Below are 18,564 nucleotides of genomic sequence, written 5' to 3'. Positions count from 1 at the left end.
GTACATCACCTAACAGTCCATAATCCCAAGAGAATGCAGTCACTTTAAATGCTCGAGTGGGTGCTCAGGCGCTTCAGGCGTGTCCGACTCTTTGCAGCCCAGCAGACCATAGCCCGCCAGGCTCCTCTGTCCGTGGGACTCTCCAGGCAAGAATACCGGAGTGGATTGCCATTCCCTTCTCCAGGGCATCTTCCTGATCAAGGGATCGAACCTGGGTCTTCTGTGCTGCAGGCAGGTTCTTGACCCCTGAGCCACTGGGGAAGACTTACAGTGGGAAGGTATCTCCACATAATAATGGGCATGTACCAAACCGCAACTATCATCTACTCCATACAAAAAAATCTTGCAAGGGGAAATACAGAGGACACTTCTTTGACAGAAGTGTCTTTGTTTATTTGAAATTTAAATTTCACTGGTGATCCTCTTTTCCATCTGGCCACTCTGCTAGGAGCACCCTATTTTACAATTAAATCTTCCCTAATGGGGGGACAATCAGCAGTGACCTCAGTCTCACAAGAAGTACTGAAAACTAATGAGACCTGCATTCACTGAAAGAACACCACAAAGCCAAAACTGATCCCCAAAACACAGGCTACACTAAAGTAGAAAACAGAATCTGAAGGGAAAGATAAGTCATCACTCAAAGCTTCGCCTAGTTCATGTGAATGGAAGCCCATCGGGTTCGAGTACGATCGTGAGTTCTTCACATGTCACCCTTTCATGGTATCACCTGAGTGACAAATAATCCCGAATTTCCTTCTAGGAGCAGAAGGCACTTGGACCTGATGGTGGGGTCCTGGGTGAATCATTTGGAATGGATTTTCTGGTGGCGTTTGAAAGTGCCCAGCTGACGGAAGGCACTGTGACACTCGGGGCACACGTAGGGCTTGACCCCAGAGTGGGTGCGTCGGTGAACGTTGAGGTTCCCTCGGTGGCTGAAGGCTCTGTCACACTGCTCACAGTGGAAAGGCTTCTCCTGGGTGTGGGTCCTCTTGTGAGCACGCAGCGTGGAGTCGTGGGTGAACTTCTTGAGGCAGAGATCACAGCTGTAGGGCTTCTCGCCAGTGTGGATCCGCTCGTGAACCCGCAGATCTGAAAGCTGTATGAACCCTTTGGCACAGATGTTGCACTGAAAGGGCCTCTCTCCTGTGTGTGTCCTCTGGTGCAGGGTAAGCTGAGATTGATAAGGAAAGCTCTTTTTGCACACCCTGCATTCACAGGGTGCCCGTCCCGGGGTTTCTGCTCCCTCAGGAACACTGGTGGGTCCCACGGTGCCAGATGAAGCAACGGAATGGGACCCATGCTGTCCTGAGAGCTCTCCTTGGTCCAAACACGTGGCTGCTTCTGGACGCTCATCTTGGCAAGTGGGGCTGCTGTCCCGTTTCCTTAGGACGTGTCTGCGATTCTTCAGAGGACCTCGTCTGGATCCCTTCGTAGTGGAAACGTCTCCCTCTGGAACATAGGAGGAAAGGGTTCAGGAGCCACATTTTATCATTATTACTTTTTAAAATATAAATTTATTTTTTTAATTGAAGATTAATGACTTTACAATATTGTATTGGTTTCACCATACATCAACATGAAATCTGCCACAGCTATACATGTGTTCCCCACTGGGAGCCACATTTTAAATGTCAATTCCTTCTTCAGGATTTTCCTGTCTCCCAACACTCCCAGAATCCACTGAAAGAGATTCAGCGCCGCATTCAACAAGGAGCATGTCCTGTGCTGCCCGCCTCACTGGAACCCTGATGTTGGCTGAGAAGTTCCCATCACGCAACCAAGCTAAGAGCTCGGACTGTGCGACTCTGGGACGTTGATGATGGAGAAGCTTGGCACTGGACAATGATCTCCACCCCACCCATCCACGGATGGCGATGCGGGCTGCCCGGTCCCTTGCCACCATGGGCAGGAGCCGCTAAACTGCTGAATTCCACGGTTTTGAATACTCACCAGGACCCTTCAGAAGTTCAGGTTCTTGAGATTGAAGGGTTTTTGTCTCTCCCCTGTCTTCCAGCAGGTCCTTCTCCAAGTTCTCCCTGGGTGTCTGACCCTCCGGCTCACCTGATTCAGGAACAGTCTCTGGCGGGAGAACTCTCTGGTCCTGACAAGGGACAAACAAGCAGAGTCAATAACCCATCTACCTTAGTCCGTGGAAGACTGGTTCCTGTTTTCCCATCTGCCTCGTATCTTGATCTAAGACTCCACCTTTCTTAATGTCATTTTAGGGGATATGCCCTGACTTCTTCTGGTCCACCCCATCACCCTGATTGATAATCATCCGCTGATACTCAAGACTGTCCTGGATCTACACAGACTGCATCTTGCAATCAAATCAGGACATCCCAGTTGGCACTCTGACTTCTCTATGCAAAGGTCTCTCCAAATCATGCCCACTTCTGCCTGCCCTTGACGCTGGAGGGAAAGAACTCTAGGTCCAGCTCTCTTGACTCCATCATTGTTGGAGACTTTGCCTGGATTCATCTTTGTGATGGTGGTTACCCGGCACATAGGAAGAAGATGACTAGTACTCTTAGTGTCTACTCCATGCAAGTCAATAGCATCCCTGTCCATACCCAACCTTATTTGAACGAATCAACTGTCTTCCATTCATTCTTCAATGTCTGAAAGTGAAAGTGTTAGTCGCTCAGCTGTGTCTGACTCTTTGCAACCCCGTGGACTATAGCCGCCAGGTTCCTCTGTTCACGGGATTCTCCAGGCAAGAACACTACAGTGGGTAGCCATTCCCTTCTCCAGGGGATCTTCCTGACCCAGGGATCAAACCCAGGTCTCCTGCATTGTTGGCAGATTCTTCACCATCTGAGCCACCAGGGAAGCCCAGTGTCTACTGGGGGGCACAATGAGTCCAATTTGGAGTCACTCCTTCAGTTGCAAGGAATGACTACATTCTGAAATATAACGTGCCCCTGGGGGAAGGGGCCGTGGGCAAATCAGCTGTCAGTGCACTCACCTGTAGCAAACTGAACCTCGCAGCCTGTCAGGAGGACAGGACCTTCTCCCCACTCCTAAGACTAGAAGCTTTCGTGGCAGAGGGACAAAGATGGATTATCTTCATTCTCACACTGACTAGGAAAAATGCCTAGGAACTGAATGCGTGCATGGGAATTCCTGGAAGCAATGGGTCCATTCCTATCCTTTGCCAAATCTCCCCATTACTCCAGCAGCCACACCCACCTGACTCTCTTCTACCCGCTTCCACTCTCTCGCCGGCTCCCTAGACAGGTCCGCGGCTCCTGGCAGATTCTGCAGCTCTTGGCTTCCCTCCTGGCCATCCTCTGGAGGTATGACCTTCACGGGGGGTTGGGGCTCCCCACACGGGTCTCTCTCATCATCCATGTCGCCGGCCTTGGCTTCAGCCACCTCAGTATCGGGATCCCGCACAAGATGTTTCTGCCCTTGTATGCAGACTATGGTCTGTGAGGGGAGAAATCAATCAAGATCAGTCTCTATAAGACCTGGAATGTAGCTTTCAGGCTTCCAATGGCATTGACAAGAGACGCTCACATTTGGTGTAAACGACCTACGTCCTTCGAGTTGAGACAGCCAAAAATATGTCCCAAATTGCCCACGTGTGAACTTCCCTCACCTGCTTGGGAGTCACTGACACAGAGCCAAGCCCTCAGGTCCTATCTTGTGATCCCTGCAGCTTGCAGCTGTCTGCTCGCCCCACACCCATCACTGAGGTCCTACTCACCCATTTCTTGGGTTTCTGCTTGTTTCTCAGCACGTCCTCCAGGTCCTTGCAACTCTGCACCCCGCTTTCTTTGAGCAGGACCTGGCACTCCAGGGGCATGCAGACCATGAACTGCTCCAGCACCAGCCTGTCCATCATCTGCTCCTTGGTGTGAAGGTCCGGCCTCAGCCACAGATGGCAGAGTTCACGGAGTCTCCTCAGGTCCTCAATGGGGTCAGATTCCTCCGAGCTGCTAAAGGTTCTGAACCGGACGTGCCAGGTTTCCTGGTCACATTCTGAGTTTTCCATGAGTGTGTCTTGGGGTGGCACGGACGCTGGTGACTCTGCCCCAGGGCTGTCTGAGATGTGTCCACAACCTTGAAAAAATGTCTGGTCCTCAGCCATATGGATGGAGGACATTTCCAGTAGGACTCTGAGCAAATGCTTCTAGAAGTGGGTGCCCAGTTGACGCCTATGGAAATGGATTTCCTCTGCTTTTCCTCAGCACTAAAGTCACTGTTTAGCAGTCTAGGGAGGAAAAAAAAAAAAAAAAAAAGAAACAAATGGGTTTAATTTTGTTCCACCCTTCTGTCTCCCCCTACATCCCAGTATTGGACACCTTTGCCCGACTCATTCAATATTTCATAAAACTGTCTGGTCAGAAATGACCATAAGGCTTCCTTGGTGGTCCAGTGGCTAAGAATCTGCCTGCCAATGCAGAGGGACATTACTGAACCCAAGCTCTAGACTCCCAGCTCTGCCATGGGAGAAGCTGCTGCAATGAGAAGCCCATAGCCCTCAGCTAGAGAGTAGTCCCCACTAGCTACGACCAGAGAAAGCCCTCACAGCAAAGAAGACCCAGCCCAGACAAAATGAAGGAATTAAAAAAATTTTAAAGTAATAATAAATATATATGTAGTTCCTAAATGGCGATAGGGTCACCGCTCAGAAACAATTGAGGAAAACGAGCCACCTCACAGCACCATGTGTGGAAACATCCTCCTCCCCTCACAGAAGAGCTTGATTAACCGTCGTTCATGTGGGGTTTGAGGAAGATCTCCTGTCACAAGTCTCCCAACTAATGCAAGATGAGGAGAATGCCAGACCTTTCTGAAACCCACCCGTGTGTACTGACTTCTAAGCCTTCTCCTTGTATGTGCCCACTCATCACTTACCCCTGCGAGGTTTCTTGCCTTCAGCCTCCTCAGGTCGGGGACTGGCTCTCAAAGTGTGTCTGGAGCTGAAATGTCCCTATTTATAGAGAGTTGGGTGAAACTCCAGGGGTTTCTGGCCATAACCTCATCATCCCAGTGATTGGATAAAGGGCACGGAAAGAACCACCTTGGATAATCTGGGTAGATTCCATTTCCTGTGGAGACTCCAACAGGAAGAACCATTAGAGAGGCCACCATATTGGTTTGGTAGTAAACGTTCTCTTATATATTTATTTTAGACTTCATGAATGGCATTTCTTGGGGAAACAGATTGATTTTCCTGATCTAATGAATTTTTTCTCTCCGCTTGGAAACAGTGAGGCAGTCCAATAATGGTAATCCGATGGTTGTAATCAAATTGGGTTAACTAATCTTGTCTCTTTTCTCATGAAATAAGTCATCAGAGACTTTTGTCTAAAATCAGCTGATGAGATCAACTGTAAGAAGCCATTTCAGAGAGGCATCACAGAAACCAGAGGTTGTACACCACTAGGGAAAAAGAAGGCAATGGCATCCCACTCCAGTACTCTTGCCGGGAAAATCCCATGGGCGGAGGAGCCTGGTGGGCTGCAGTCCATGGGGTCGCTAAGAGTAGGACACGACTGAGCAACTTCACTTTCACTTTTCACTTTCACGCACTGGAGAAGGAATTGGCAACCCGCTCCAGCGTTCTTGCCTGGAGAATCCCAGGGACGGGGGAGCCTGGTGGGTTGCCGTCTATGGGGTCGCACAGAGTCGGACACGACTGAAGTGACTTAGCAGCAGTAGTAGCAGCAGGGGAAAAGAATGTCACTTATCAATTTAAGAAGCCTTCTTTTTCTACATGCCTAAGAAAACAGTATGCAAACTAGTGCAAAGGGAACATATCTCAACATAATGGCCACATAGACAAAACCACAGCTATCACCTACTCTGTGTAGCAAAGTCTTAGAAGAGAAAAGACACAGCTCTTTGATAGAAATGTATTTGTTTATTTGAAATTTAACTTTCACTGGAGATCCTGTATTTAATCTAGCCATCCTGCTAGGAGCATCCTATTTTACAAGGAAATCATGCCTGATAAGAAGGGAATCGGCAGTAGCCTCACTCTGATGATGAGGTACTGATAACCAGTGAGACACAGCATCAAGGGAAGAACAAGAACACAAAGCAAAAACATGTAAGAAAACCACAGTCTCACATCGTAAGGCAATTATCCTCCAATTGAAAATAAACAAATGAAAAGGAAAACTATAGTCTATAGAAAAGTAGAAAATCAAATATCCTAATTCACACGAATGGAACCCCACTGGGTTCCAGTATCCTCCTAAGCTCTTCGCCTGACATCCACACTTTGTATCACACAGGTGACAAAACATTCTAAATTTTCTCATTAAAACAGAAAAGACCTGGCCCTGAGGGCAGGGTCCTGAGCCAGTCATTTGGAATGGATTTTCTGGTGGCGTTTCAAAGTCCCCACCTGACGGAAGGCACGGTGACACTCGGGGCACACGTAGGGCTTGACCCCAGAGTGGGTGCGTCGGTGAACGTTGAGGTTCCCTCGGTGGCCGAAGGCTCTGTCACACTGCTCACAGCGGAAAGGCTTCTCCTGGGTGTGGGTCTTCTTGTGAGCGCGCAGTGTGGAGTGGTGGGTGAACTTCTTGAGGCAGAGATCACAGCTGTAGGGCTTCTCGCCAGTGTGGATCCGCTCGTGAACCCGCAGGTCCGAAGGCTGCATGAACCCTTTGGCACAGATGTCGCATTGAAAGGGCCTCCCTCCTGTGTGTATCCTCTGGTGCAGGGTAAGCTGAGACAGATAAGGAAAGCTCTTTTTGCACACCCTGCATTCACAGGGTGCCCGTCCCGGGGTTTCTGCTCCCTCAGGGAGACTGGTGGGTCCCACGGTGCCAGATGAACCAACAGAATAGGACCCAAGCTGTCCCGAGAACTCTCCTTGGTCCAAACACGTGGCTGCTTCTGGACGCACATCTTGGCAAGTGGGGCTGCTGTCCCGTTTCCTTAGGACGTGTCTGCGATTCTTCAGAGGACCTCGTCTGGATCCACTCGTAGTGGAAACGTCTCCCTCTGGAACACAGGAGGAAAGGGTTCAGGAGCCACATCTGAAGTATCAGTTCCTTCCTGGGGACTCTCCCCTCTCTCTCTGCCCTCCCAGAATCTGCTGAAAGAAGAGATTCAGCACCATATTTATCAAGGAGCATTTTCCATGGTGCCAGCCTCATTGGAACCATCCCTAATCTTCGCCACAGACTTCCCATCAACCAAACTACCTGAGTCTCGCTGATGAAACACTCTGGAGCATTGACGATGGAGAAGGTTGGCACTGGAGAACCAACTCCTACCCGGCCCCAACACCAAGGGATGGAAATGCTGGGTACCCCTTCCTGGACATCAGTGGAGGCAGTCATTACCTCCTGTGGTCTCCAAGTGTTTAATACTCACCACCATCCTGCAGAAGTCCAGGCTCTTGACACGGAAGGGTTCTTGTCACTCCTGTGTCTTCCAGCAGGTCCTTCTCCAAGTTCTCCTGGGAGGGCATCTGACCCTCCAGTTCACCTGTTTCAGGAATGGTCTCTGGCGGGAGAGCTTTCTGGCCCTGACAAGGGGCAACCAAGCAGAGTCAATCCCACTGCCTTAGCCCATGGCAAGCTCTGTCTCCTCTTTCCCCACCCACCTAGTACCCTGATCTAAGACTCCAGCTTTCTGAATATCACTTTGGGGGATATGCCCTGACTGCTTCCCATCACCCTGACTGGCAGTCCTCTCCTGATTCCCATGACTGTCCTTGATCTATACTGACCACCTCTGGCAATCAAGTCCAGATTTCACAGCTGGCACGGCCAACTGTCTTGCACATATGTCTCCACCTCATCTCAAATCCTCCCTGCCCCTGACTCTGCAAGCAGAGAACTCTGGCTCAGGGCTCCTGACTTCACCACTTGTTGATACCTTGCCTGGATTTGTCCTCCTCATGGAGGGTGGCCTGGGGCACAAGAAGATGATAAGCAGTATAGCTGATCTCTATTCATGACAAATCAGTAGCATCTCCTCCCCCGATTCACACTGCAAAAAAATCCACTCTCTCCAGACATACTCCAAAATCTTCTGGGGCGGGGCGGGAATGACTCCAACTGGGAATTTTTTACTCAATTCAATATTCAATTCAATTTACAATATTCCCCAAGAGTAAGTGCCTCTGACGAAATCCATCATGGGTAAAACAGCTGTGAGTGCATTTACCCCTGACGAACTGACCCAGCACCATCCCGTGGAAACAGGACTCCTCTGTCCTCATGCTTATGGCCACAAGCTTCCATGGTGAGGCACTAGGAAAGATGGGTGAGCCTTCATTCTCACACTGGCTGGAAAGCGGCTGGGCATGGAATGCAAGCATGGGAATTCCGGCACGCAGTGGGTCCATTTCTGTCCTTTGCCAAGTTCTCCCGATTACTTTCAGCCACGCCCACCCGACCCTCTTCTACCTGCTCCCAGACTGCAGGTCAGGACATGACACTCACCTGCCCCCTCCACAGGTCCTTGGCTCCTGGCAGATGCTGCCCGTCTTGGCTTTCCTGCTGGCCCTCGTCTGGAGGGACGACGCTGACCGCAGACTGGGGCTCCCTGGCTCCGACTCCCTCATCGTGCCCCTCACTGACCTCAAATCCTAACATCTCAACATCCGAGACTGGCATCAAAAAATCCTCGCCTTGGACACGGACTACAGTCTGTGAGGAAAAATTCAACTAGGATCAGTCTCCCTTCACAGGATCCAAAAAGGCGTTCCCTGCGTATCCCAGCCTAGGAGCCCACCTCCTGGCAATGACATTCGAAAGAGCAACACCCTCACAGTGAGGACCGACAGAAACACCTCCCCTGACGCCACAGGCAAGCGCCCACCCCTGTGGGAAGCGCTGATTTAGAGCCAAGCCCTCTGGTCCTTCTGCTTCATCGCCCAGCTCGCAGCCCATCTTCCCACCCTTCCCTCTCTCACAGGGTCCCTAGGGTCCTACTCACCCACTTCTTCAGTTTCTGCTTATTTCTCAGCACCTCCTCCAGATCCTTACAAGTCTCGGCGCCACTACTTCTGACTAAGACCTGGATCTCCGGCGGCATGCACATCACGAACTGCTCCAGCACCAGCCTGTCCACCATCTGCTCCTTGGTGTGAAGATCCGGCCTCAGCCACAGACCGCAGAGTTCACGGAGCCTCCTCAGAGCCTTGATCGGGTCGGATTCTTCCGAGCTGCTAAACCTTCTGAAGCGGATGCGCAACTCTTCAAGGGCGGAGGCGGGCTTTTCCCTTCCGGTGTCTTGGCGTGGCGCAGAGGCTGGCGACCCTGCTCCGGGGCTGTCCGCGAGGCGGCCACGACCCGCTGTCTGGTTCTCAGCCATACTGACTGTAGAGTTTTCAGTAGGACTCTGGGCAAATGCTTCTAGAAGTGGGTGCCCAACTGGCCCCGATAGCCAGGAACTTCCTCTTGCTTTTCCTCAGTAATAGATTCAGTATTCAGAAATATGGCGGCAAAAAAGGAAATTAAAAAGAATGCAGCCAATTAGTTTTATTTTCATGCACCCTACCATCCCTCAGCCCAATACTGGGCATTATTCCCCCCTCAGTATTTCATACCAGGGACAAGAATCCATTCCATTTTTCCGACATCCATCTTATAGTACAAGAAACTGTGTAATCAAAAATGTCCCCAGGGCAGTGCTTAAACGCCCTTGTTGAAAAAATGAACCACACCACAGGACCGGTGGAGTGCGGAAACAACCTCATTCACAGAAGAGTTCCACCAATGAACCACGGTTTATGTGTGGCCCGAGGGCGGTCGCTGCATTTCCCACGGTCTCTGAGCGAATGCAAGGTGAACAGAAAGCCAGGACTTAGTGAAACCCACTTCCACGTGCCCTGACTTTCTAGCGTTCTCTTTAGACATTGCCCATCAATTACCTCCTTGAAGCCTTCTCGCCTTGGTCCTCCTCAGCTGGGCACTTGACTCAAACTCGGCAGGCGGAGAAATGTCTCTCTAGAGAGCTGGAGGCGACGCCTTCTCGGCCTGTTGCCCAATCAGCGCGTGGGTTGCTTAAGGGCGGGGCAAACCCTCAGAGACAATCCCACTTTCCTTGGTGACCAGGGACTCGCTTGCCCTGGAAACTCGCTCAGGAGAAACCACGATGTACTAAAGAGGCCGCCATAGTGGTTGAGTGATCCATGCTGTGTATTTTTGCCTGCTTTTGTTTTTGGCCAAGCAGGGAGGCGCGTTGGACCTCAGTTCCCAGACCGCGGAAGGAAACCACGCACCCGCAGCGGAAGCGCCGAGTCTCACCGCCGGGCCGCTAGGGAAATGCCTCGGTTTTCTTTTGGATTTTATTTATTTTGGACTTTGGGGATGGTTTTGGTGTGTACGGATTGGTTTTAGTGATCTCATGAACTTTTTGTCTCACTGCCAGGAGGGTTTGACAGAGTCAGGGACATGATGGTGGGAGCCAGATCGGTTTGACTCCTCTCTGTTCTTGTGAGATAAGTCTTCAAAGGGTTTTCTAAAATCAGCAGATGAGCCAAGGTGTGAGAAGAACCGATTTCTAAGTAGCCTTTTTGAAGACTAGAAGTTGTCCACCAATAGGAAAAAGAATGACACCTATCACTTTCGGAAGCCTTCCTTTCCCTAAACACCTCGGGAAGAAATACCCGAACAAGTATGGAGTGAGTGAATCTATCTCAGCATAATAACAGCCATGTAGGAAAACCAGGGCTATCACCTATTCCATGTAGAGAAGTCTTAGAAAATACACAGAGCACTCTTTGACAGAAATGTGTTTATTTGAAATTGAAATTCCACTGGAGAGCCTGGCCTCTGTGCCAGGAGCGTGCAGTTTTACAGTGAAGTCCGCCTAACAGGAAGCTGGTCAACAGTAGGCTCAGTTTCGTGATGAAGTTCGCGTAACTAATGAGACGTGCTTTCAAGAGAAGAAGAACAAAACAAAGCAAAAACTTACTGAAACAGGCTACACTAAAGTGGAAAAGAACATCCAGAGGGAACCATAAGCCATCACTCAAATATCCTCCTCATTCGCTGAACGGAACCCCCCTGGACCCAACATCCTTCAAAACTCTTCACGTCATCCACCCTTTGTGTTATAGAATTGACAAATCATTGTGAATTTCCTTCTTGGAGCAGAAAGGACTTGGACTCGAGGGCAGGGTCCTGGGCCAATTGTTCGGAATGGGTTTCCTGGTGGGATGACAGATCCCAGGGAGCGGAAGGCCGGTGACATTCGGGCACACGCAAGGCTCGAGCCAGAGTGTGAACACGGAGGGTCCCACTGTGGTTGAAAGCTTTGTCACAGTGCTCAGAGCAGAAAGGCTTCTCTTGGGTGTGGGTCCTCTGGTGAGCGAGCAGCGTGGAGTCGTGGGTGAACTTCTTGGGGCAGAGATCACAGCCTAGGGCTTCTCATCCTCATGGGTCTCCTGGTGAACACACAGGGCTGGAGGCTGCATGAACCATTGGGCATGGATGTTGCTTTTTTTTTTTAAATTTAGAGTTAAAGAGCCATCTCTCTTTATTGCAGTTCCAGAGTAAGGGCCCATTACTTTGATCAGCACGGGCTCAGCAGAAGGCTCCAGAGGATGTGTGTAAAAGAATGTTTCCAAAGGCTCCAGAGATGAGCCCAACCCTGCTTCCTGCTTCCCCTGGACAATACTCCGTCTCCTGGGTGGGGCGGCTGCTTGGTCCAGCTGACTTTGGGGATGTCATAGTGCTCCGAGAGCGTGTCCAGGTGTCTGTTGAAGTCCTCCACTCTCTGCTTGTGGGTTGTGGATGCTTTCTTCAGGACCCTCTCCATCTGTCGCTTCTCCTGCACCTTCTCAAAGGCCACCTGGGCTGGGGTCCGCTTGTCAAGGTGGCGCCTCAGCTCCTCCTCCTGGTTCTTCTGGATTTTTCCCATCATTTGCAGGAGTTTTGACTTGTCTCTGTCCTTTTGCTTCCGCTTGGTCACGCCAAGCTCTGGGACTCCTTTCAGCTTCAGGGGTCCCTTTTCGACCTGCTCATAGGCGTCCATGCTGCCCATCTTCGGATTCGGGTTTCTAAATGGACAAAAGTGGGGGGTCCATTTTCTCAAATGGAAACTGGGACAATGTCGTTCTCTGCTGTAGATCCGGGAGGTTCTCTCTGTGCGGGTTGACACAAATGAATGCAGACGAACATCTCTGCTTAGCCCAGGGGGCCGAGGTTCAGAAAGCCTTGTGGAATAATTGCACCACTCCACACCATGGAGGGTGGCAACACTCTCCCCCCTCACAGAGAGCTCCAGCTCCGCCATGGTTAATACGGAGTTGAAGGGAGACCCACTGCTTTCACAAGGTCTTTGAGCTGATGCAAAGTGAGTAGAAAACCCAGCCTTCCGAAACCCCCCACCTCCTTCTGTACTGATTCCCAAACCTTCTCCTTAGACGTTCTCACTCATCACTTACCTCCTTTGAGCCCTCTTGCCATCAGCTTCCTCAAGTCGGTGACTGGCTATCAGAGTGTGGTGGGGACTGAAACGTCTCTATTTATAGAGAGCCAGGGGAAATGGCAAGGGTCCCTGCTTGTTACCCCATCAGCACAGTGATTGTGTAAGGGTGGGTCAACCCATTCATATGACCTCATTCTAGATAATCCAATTTATCCATGGATCCAGTTTCACACGAACACTGAACCAGGAAAAAACACAATTTATCAAAGAGGCCTCCATGGTGGTTTTGTGGGAGACTTCTCGGATAGCTCAGTTGGTAAAGAGTCCACCCGCAGTGCAGGAGACGCTGGTGTCATTCCTGGGTCAGGAAGATCCGCTGGAGAAGGCACAGGCTACCCACTCCAGTGGTCTTGGGCTTGCCTTGAGGCTCAGCTGGGAAAGAGGTAAAGTGGGAGTCTTTCAGTCAAGTCCGACCCTTTGTGACCCCGTGGAGATACATTCCATGGAATTCTCCAGGCCAGAAGACTGGAGTGGGTACCGTTCCCTTCTCCAAGGGATCTTCCCAACCCAGGGAGTGAACCCAGGTCTCCCGCATGGCAGGCAGATTCTGTACCACTGGGGAAGCCCATGCACGTTTTGGCAGGAAGATTGATTTTCTGGGTCCAGCAAGTACTTTCCTCATTTGCCTGCAGAGTTGGAAGGAGTCACAGCATAGGTATCTGACAGTTTTAACCAGTTTGGGTCGCCTACGCGTCCCTGGTGGCTCAGTGGTAAGAATCTACCTGCCAAGGCAGGAGGCGTGGGTTCACTCCCTGGGTTGAGATGATCTCTCCCAGAAGGAAATGGCCACGCACTCCAGTTTTCTTCCCTGGAAAATTCAATGGCCAGAAGACCCTGGTGGGCTACAGTCCATGGAATGGCAGAGTTGGACACAAGTGAGCAACTAGACAACCCTTTATAAATTCCTCACGTAGAGATCTCGGACGAGGTCAGAATCCTGTATGTTCTGCAGGGAACGTGCCACTTTGGGGGTTGCAGTCTGGCTTTTCAGTAAGTATGCTTTGGTGTGGCGCAGACACTGGTGGTTCTGAGTAGGGGCTGTCTGGGACTATTCCAGGACCCGACAAAAAACGTACATTCTTTAGCCATGGTGACTGAGGAATTTACCGCCAAAATGTTGAGCACGTGCTTCTAGAAGCCCATGACAAATTCACCCGTATGTAAAGGGATTTCCTCTACCTTTCGTCAGCAACGTATTCACGGCTCAGAAGAATGGGGGCAAAGGATAAACGAACAGGGTTAGTTTCATTTTATTCCACCCTTCCATCTCCTCTACAATCCTCATCCCAAACCCCATACCATTCCCTCAGGGGTACAATATCTCATTTTGAATGGACATTAGTCCATCCATCATTCTTCTGACATCCACCTTTCCAGGAAGAAAAGGTTCAAATGTCTGAATGGCTCCCTAGATTTTGATTTCTGTAGTCTGGGACTATGTTGTTCTTTGCTGTACTTTCAAGAAATTTACAATGTGTGAGACTCCTCAAATGGATATTAACAGCAATGCCAGGTTTTATATTATTCGGTCAAGACAAGCCACCTGGCAAGGCTCTCAGTCATGATTCTTCTGGGGAAAAAAAATATGAGGAAGACTATTTAAACGCTGAATTCCATGTAATATAGTGACGTTGGAAATATTCAGCAAAGATTTTCCACCCAAAACATTTCCTTGCTGTCACCAGGGTATTTATTAGTTCCAAGGAAGGGATGCGCAAAAGGATCCAAGGAGAATAAAGTTCCTGATCAGATACTTGTTATGGTCATGAAACACGCAACGTGCAATTTTGCCTCTTTTATAAAGTGTACAATCTTGTTCCACCACGTTCATTCACAGTTTTGTGCAACTGTCAAATTTGTCTACTTCTAACTTTTTTCATCACCCCAAGAACAAAATGTGAACCATGAAAAAAGTCCCTCCCCATTCTCTGCCCATCTTCCCCCTTACCCTTGGCAATCCATTCATCTACTTCTTGCATCTATGGGTTCAGTTCAGTTCAGTCGCTCAGTCGTGTCTGACACTTTGAGACCCTGTGAACCGCAGCACACGATGCCTCCCTGTCCATTACCAACTCCTGGAGTTTACTCAACCTTATGTCCATTGAATCAGTAATGCCATCCAGCCATCTCATCCTCTGTTGTCCCCTTCCCCTCCTGCCTTCAATCTTTCCCAGCATCAGGGTCTTTTCAAATGAGTCAGTTCTTTACATCAGGTGGCCAAAGTATTGGAGTTTCAACTTCAGCATCCTTCCAATGAATATTCAGGACTGATTTCCTTTAGGATGGACTGGTTGGATCTACTTGCAGTCCAAAGGACACTCAAGAGTCTTCTCCAACACCACAGTTCAAAAGCATCAGTTTTCTGCTGCTCAGCTTTTTTTAAGTCCAACTCTCACATCCATACATGACTACTGGAAAAGCCATAGCTTTGACTAGATGGACGTTGGTTGGCAAAGTAATGTCTGTTTTATAATATGCTGTCTAGGTTGGTCATAACTTTTCTTCCCAGGAACAAGAGTCTTTTAATTTCATGGCTGCAGTCACCATCTGCAGTGATTTTGGAGCCGCTCCCTGCCCCCAGAATAAATTCTCTCACTGTTTCCCCATCTATTTGCCATGAAGTGATGGATAGGACTGGATGGCATGATCTTAGTTTTCTGAATGTTGAGTTTTAAGCCAAGTTTTTCACTCTCCACTTTCACTTTCATCAAGAGACTCTGGTTCTTCTTCGCTTTCTGCCATAAGGGTGGTGTCATCTGCGTATCTGAGGTTATTGATATTACTCCTGGAAATCTTGATTCCAGCTTGTGTTTCATCCAGCCCAGCTTGTCTCATGATGTCCTCTGCATTTAAGTTAAATAAGCAGGGTGACAATATACAGCCTTTACGTACTCCTTTCCCAATTTGGATTCAGTCTGTTGTTGCAAGTCCAGTTCTAACTGTTGCTTCCTGACCTGCATACAGACTTCTCAGGAGGCAGTTCAAGAAGTCTGATATTTCTGTCTAAGAATTTTCCACAGTTTATTGTGATGCACACAGTCAAAGGCTTTGGCATAATCAATAAAGCAGATGTTTCTCTGGAACTCTCTTGCTTTTCCAATGATCTAATTGATGTTGGCAATTTGATCTCTGGTTCCTCTGCCTTTTCTAAATCCAGCTTGAACATCTGGAAGTTCATGGTTCATGTACTGTTGAAGACTGGCTTGGAGAATTTTGAGCATTACTTTGCTAGCATGTGAGATGAGTACAATTGTGCGGTGGTTTGAATATTCTTTGGCATTGCCTTTCTTTGGGATTGGAATGAAAACTGACCTTTTCCAGTGCTGTGGCCACTGCTGAGTTTTCCAAATTTGCTGACATATTGAGTGCAACACTTTCACAGCATCATCTCTGAGGATTTGAAATAGCTCAATTCGAATACCATCACCTCCACTAGCTTTGTTCATAGTGATTCTCCCTAAGGCCCACTTGACGTGACATTTCAGGATGTCTGGCTCTAGGTGAGTGATCACACCTTCAGGATTATCTGGGTCACGAAGATCTTTTTTGTATAGTTCTGTGTGTTCTTGCCCCCTCTTCTTAATATCTTCTGGTTCTGTTGGGTCCATACCATTTCTGTCCTTTATTGAGCCCATCCTTGCATGAAATGGAAGGCAGGCTCCTCTCCAGCCGGGGCATAGGGTTCTCACTGCAGTGGCCCCTCTTGTGTGGAGCCGGGGCTCTCGGCGATGAACATTGGGGTACATGTGTCTCTTTCAATTCTGGTTTCCTTGGTGTGTATGCCCAGCAGTGGGATTGCTGGGTCATAAGGCAGTTCTATTTGCAATTTTTTAAGGAATCTCCACACTGTTCTCCATAGTGGCTGTACTAGTTTGGATTCCCACCAACAGTGTAGGAGGGTTCCCTTTTCTACACACCCTCTCCAGCATTTATTGCTTGCAGATTTTTGGATCGCAGACATTCTGACTGGTGTGAAGTGGTACCTCATTGTGGTTTTGATTTGCATTTCTCTAATAATGAGTGATGTTGAGCATCTTTTCATGTGTTTGTTAGCCATCCGTATGTCTTCTTTGGAGAAATGTCGATTTAGTTCTTTGGCCCATCTTTTGATTGGGTCGTTTATTTTTTTGGACTTGAGCTGCAGGAGTTCCTTGTATATTTTTGAGATTAGTTGTTTGTCAGTTGCTTCATTTGCTATTATTTTCTCCCATTCAGAAGGCTGTCTTTTCACCTTGCCTATATTTTCCTTTGTTGTGCAGAAGATTTTAATTTTAATTAGATCCCATTTGTTTATTTTAGCTTTTATTTCCAGTATTCTGGGAGGTGGATCATAGAGGATCCTGCTGTGATTTATGTCGGAGAGTGTTTTGCCTATGTTCTCCTCTAGGAATTTTATCGTTTCTGGTCTTACATTTAGATCTTTAAGCCATTTTGAGTTTGTTTTTGTGTGTGGTGTTAGAAAGTGATCTAGTTTCATTCTTTTACAAGTGGGTGACCAGTTTTCCCAGCACCACTTGTTAAAGAGATTGTCTTTACTCCATTGTATATTCTTGCCTCCTTTGTCAAAGATAAGGTGTCCATATGTGTGTGGATTTATCTCTGGGCTTTCTATTTTGTTCCATTGATCTATATTTCTGTCTTTGTGCCAGTACCATACTGTCTTGATGACTGTGGCTTTGTAGTAGAGCCTGAAGTCAGGCAAGTTGATTCCTCCAGTTCTATTCTTCTTTCTCAAGATTGCTTTGGCTATTCGAGGTTTTCTGTATTTCCATACAAATCTTGAAATTATTCTAGTTCTGTGAAAAATATGGCTGGTAGCTTGATAGGGATTGCATTGAATTTGTAAATTGCTTTGGGTAGTATACTCATTTTCACTATATTGATTCTTCTGATCCATGAACATGGTATATTTCTCCATCTATTAGTGTCCTCTTTGATTTCTTTCATCAGTGTTTTATAGTTTTCTATATATGGGTCTTTAGTTTCTTTGGGTAGATATATTCCTAAGTATTTTATTCTTTTTGTTGCAATGGTGAATGGAATTGTTTCCTTAATTTCTTTTTCTACTTTCTCATTATTAGTGTATAGGAATGCAAGGGATTTCTGTGTGTTGATTTTATGTCCTGCAACTTTACTATATTCATTGATTAGCTCTAGTAATTTTCTGGTGGAGTCTTTAGGGTTTTCTATGTAGAGGATCATGTCATCTGCAAACAGTGAGAGTTTTACTTCTTCTTTTCCAATTTGGATTCCTTTTATTTCTTTTTCTGCTCTGGTTGCTGTGGCCAAAACTTCCAGAACTATGTTGAAGGTAGCGGTGAAAGTGGGCACCCTTGTCTTGTTCCTGACTTTAGAGGAAATGCTTTCCATTTTTCACCATTGAGGATAATGTTTGCTGTGGGTTTGTCATATATAGCTTTTATTATGTTGAGGTATGTTCCTTCTATTCCTGCTTTCTGGAGAGTTTTTATCGTAAATGGATGTTGAATTTTGTCAAAGGCCTTCTCTGCATCTGTTGAGATAATCATACGGCTTTTATTGAATCAGTTCTGATGAGATGGATGCAACTGGAGCCGATTATACGGAGTGAAGTAAGCCAGAAAGAAAAACACCAATGCAGTATACTAACACATATATATGGAATTTAGAAAGATGGCAATGATGACCCTGTATGCAAGACAGCAAAAAAGACACAGATGTGTATAGCGGACGTTTGGACTCAGAGGGAGAGGGAGAGGGTGGGAATATTTGGGAGAATGGCATTGAAACATGTATACTATCATGTAAGAATCGAATCGCCAGTCTATGTCCAGCAGGATACAGCATGCTTGGGGGTGGTGCACGGGGATGACCCAGAGAGATGTTATGGGGAGGGAGGTGGGAGGGGGGGTTCATGATTGGGAACCCATGTACACCCGTGGTGGATTCATGTCAATGTATGGCAAAACCAATAAAGTATTGTAAAGTAAAATAAGGTAAAAATAAAATTTTAATAAAAAATTTTTTTAAACTAATAATAAATATATATGTAGTTTTTAAATGGCGATAGGGTCACTGCTCAGAAACCCTTGAAGAAAACGAGCCATCTCACAGCACCATGTGTGGAAACATCCTCCTCCCCTCACAGAAGAGCTTGATTAACCC

At 47.9% G+C, this 18,564-nt stretch overlaps 2 protein-coding genes and 1 pseudogene across 2 annotated transcripts; all 3 read right to left on the bottom strand.

The window, feature by feature from the left end:
* Positions 806–4,099, bottom strand: LOC102169898 (zinc finger and SCAN domain-containing protein 5B-like). Its single transcript, XM_005692993.3, has 4 exons — positions 3,716–4,099; positions 3,196–3,435; positions 1,954–2,104; positions 806–1,452 (listed from the first exon to the last, which is right to left on the bottom strand). Exons 1-4 carry the CDS (start codon positions 4,097–4,099, stop codon positions 806–808), a joined length of 1,422 nt encoding a protein of 473 aa, XP_005693050.2.
* Positions 6,326–9,297, bottom strand: LOC102191077 (zinc finger and SCAN domain-containing protein 5B-like). The gene is made up of 4 exons (XM_005692987.3): positions 8,920–9,297; positions 8,424–8,630; positions 7,348–7,501; positions 6,326–6,972 (listed from the first exon to the last, which is right to left on the bottom strand). The coding sequence occupies exons 1-4, from the start codon at positions 9,295–9,297 to the stop codon at positions 6,326–6,328; spliced, it is 1,386 nt and encodes a 461-aa protein (XP_005693044.2).
* On the bottom strand, positions 11,058–11,964 carry LOC108638098 (annotated as a pseudogene).

This window comes from Capra hircus, chromosome 18 (genome assembly GCF_001704415.2).
Source record: "Capra hircus breed San Clemente chromosome 18, ASM170441v1, whole genome shotgun sequence".
Taxonomy (NCBI): Eukaryota; Metazoa; Chordata; class Mammalia; order Artiodactyla; family Bovidae; genus Capra; species Capra hircus.
The sequence above is the reverse complement of the archived record's forward strand: the minus strand, read 5'-3'. Positions and strand labels throughout refer to the sequence as shown.

Excerpts from the sequence above, each read along its gene's own strand:
- LOC102169898 (XM_005692993.3), bottom strand. The coding sequence starts at position 4,099 with ATGGCTGAGGACCAGACATTTTTTCAAGGTTGTGGACACATCTCAGAC. Across the intron at positions 2,105-3,195 it reads AGCGGGTAGAAGAGAGTCAG|GACCAGAGAGTTCTCCCGCC; the intron begins GTGGGTGTGGCT and ends GTCCCTTGTCAG. Across the intron at positions 1,453-1,953 it reads TGAACTTCTGAAGGGTCCTG|AGGGAGACGTTTCCACTACG; the intron begins GTGAGTATTCAA and ends CCTATGTTCCAG.
- LOC102191077 (XM_005692987.3), bottom strand. The coding sequence starts at position 9,297 with ATGGCTGAGAACCAGACAGCGGGTCGTGGCCGCCTCGCGGACAGCCCC. Across the intron at positions 8,631-8,919 it reads AGCAGAAACTGAAGAAGTGG|ACTGTAGTCCGTGTCCAAGG; the intron begins GTGAGTAGGACC and ends TTTTCCTCACAG. Across the intron at positions 7,502-8,423 it reads AGGACCTGTGGAGGGGGCAG|GGCCAGAAAGCTCTCCCGCC; the intron begins GTGAGTGTCATG and ends GCCCCTTGTCAG.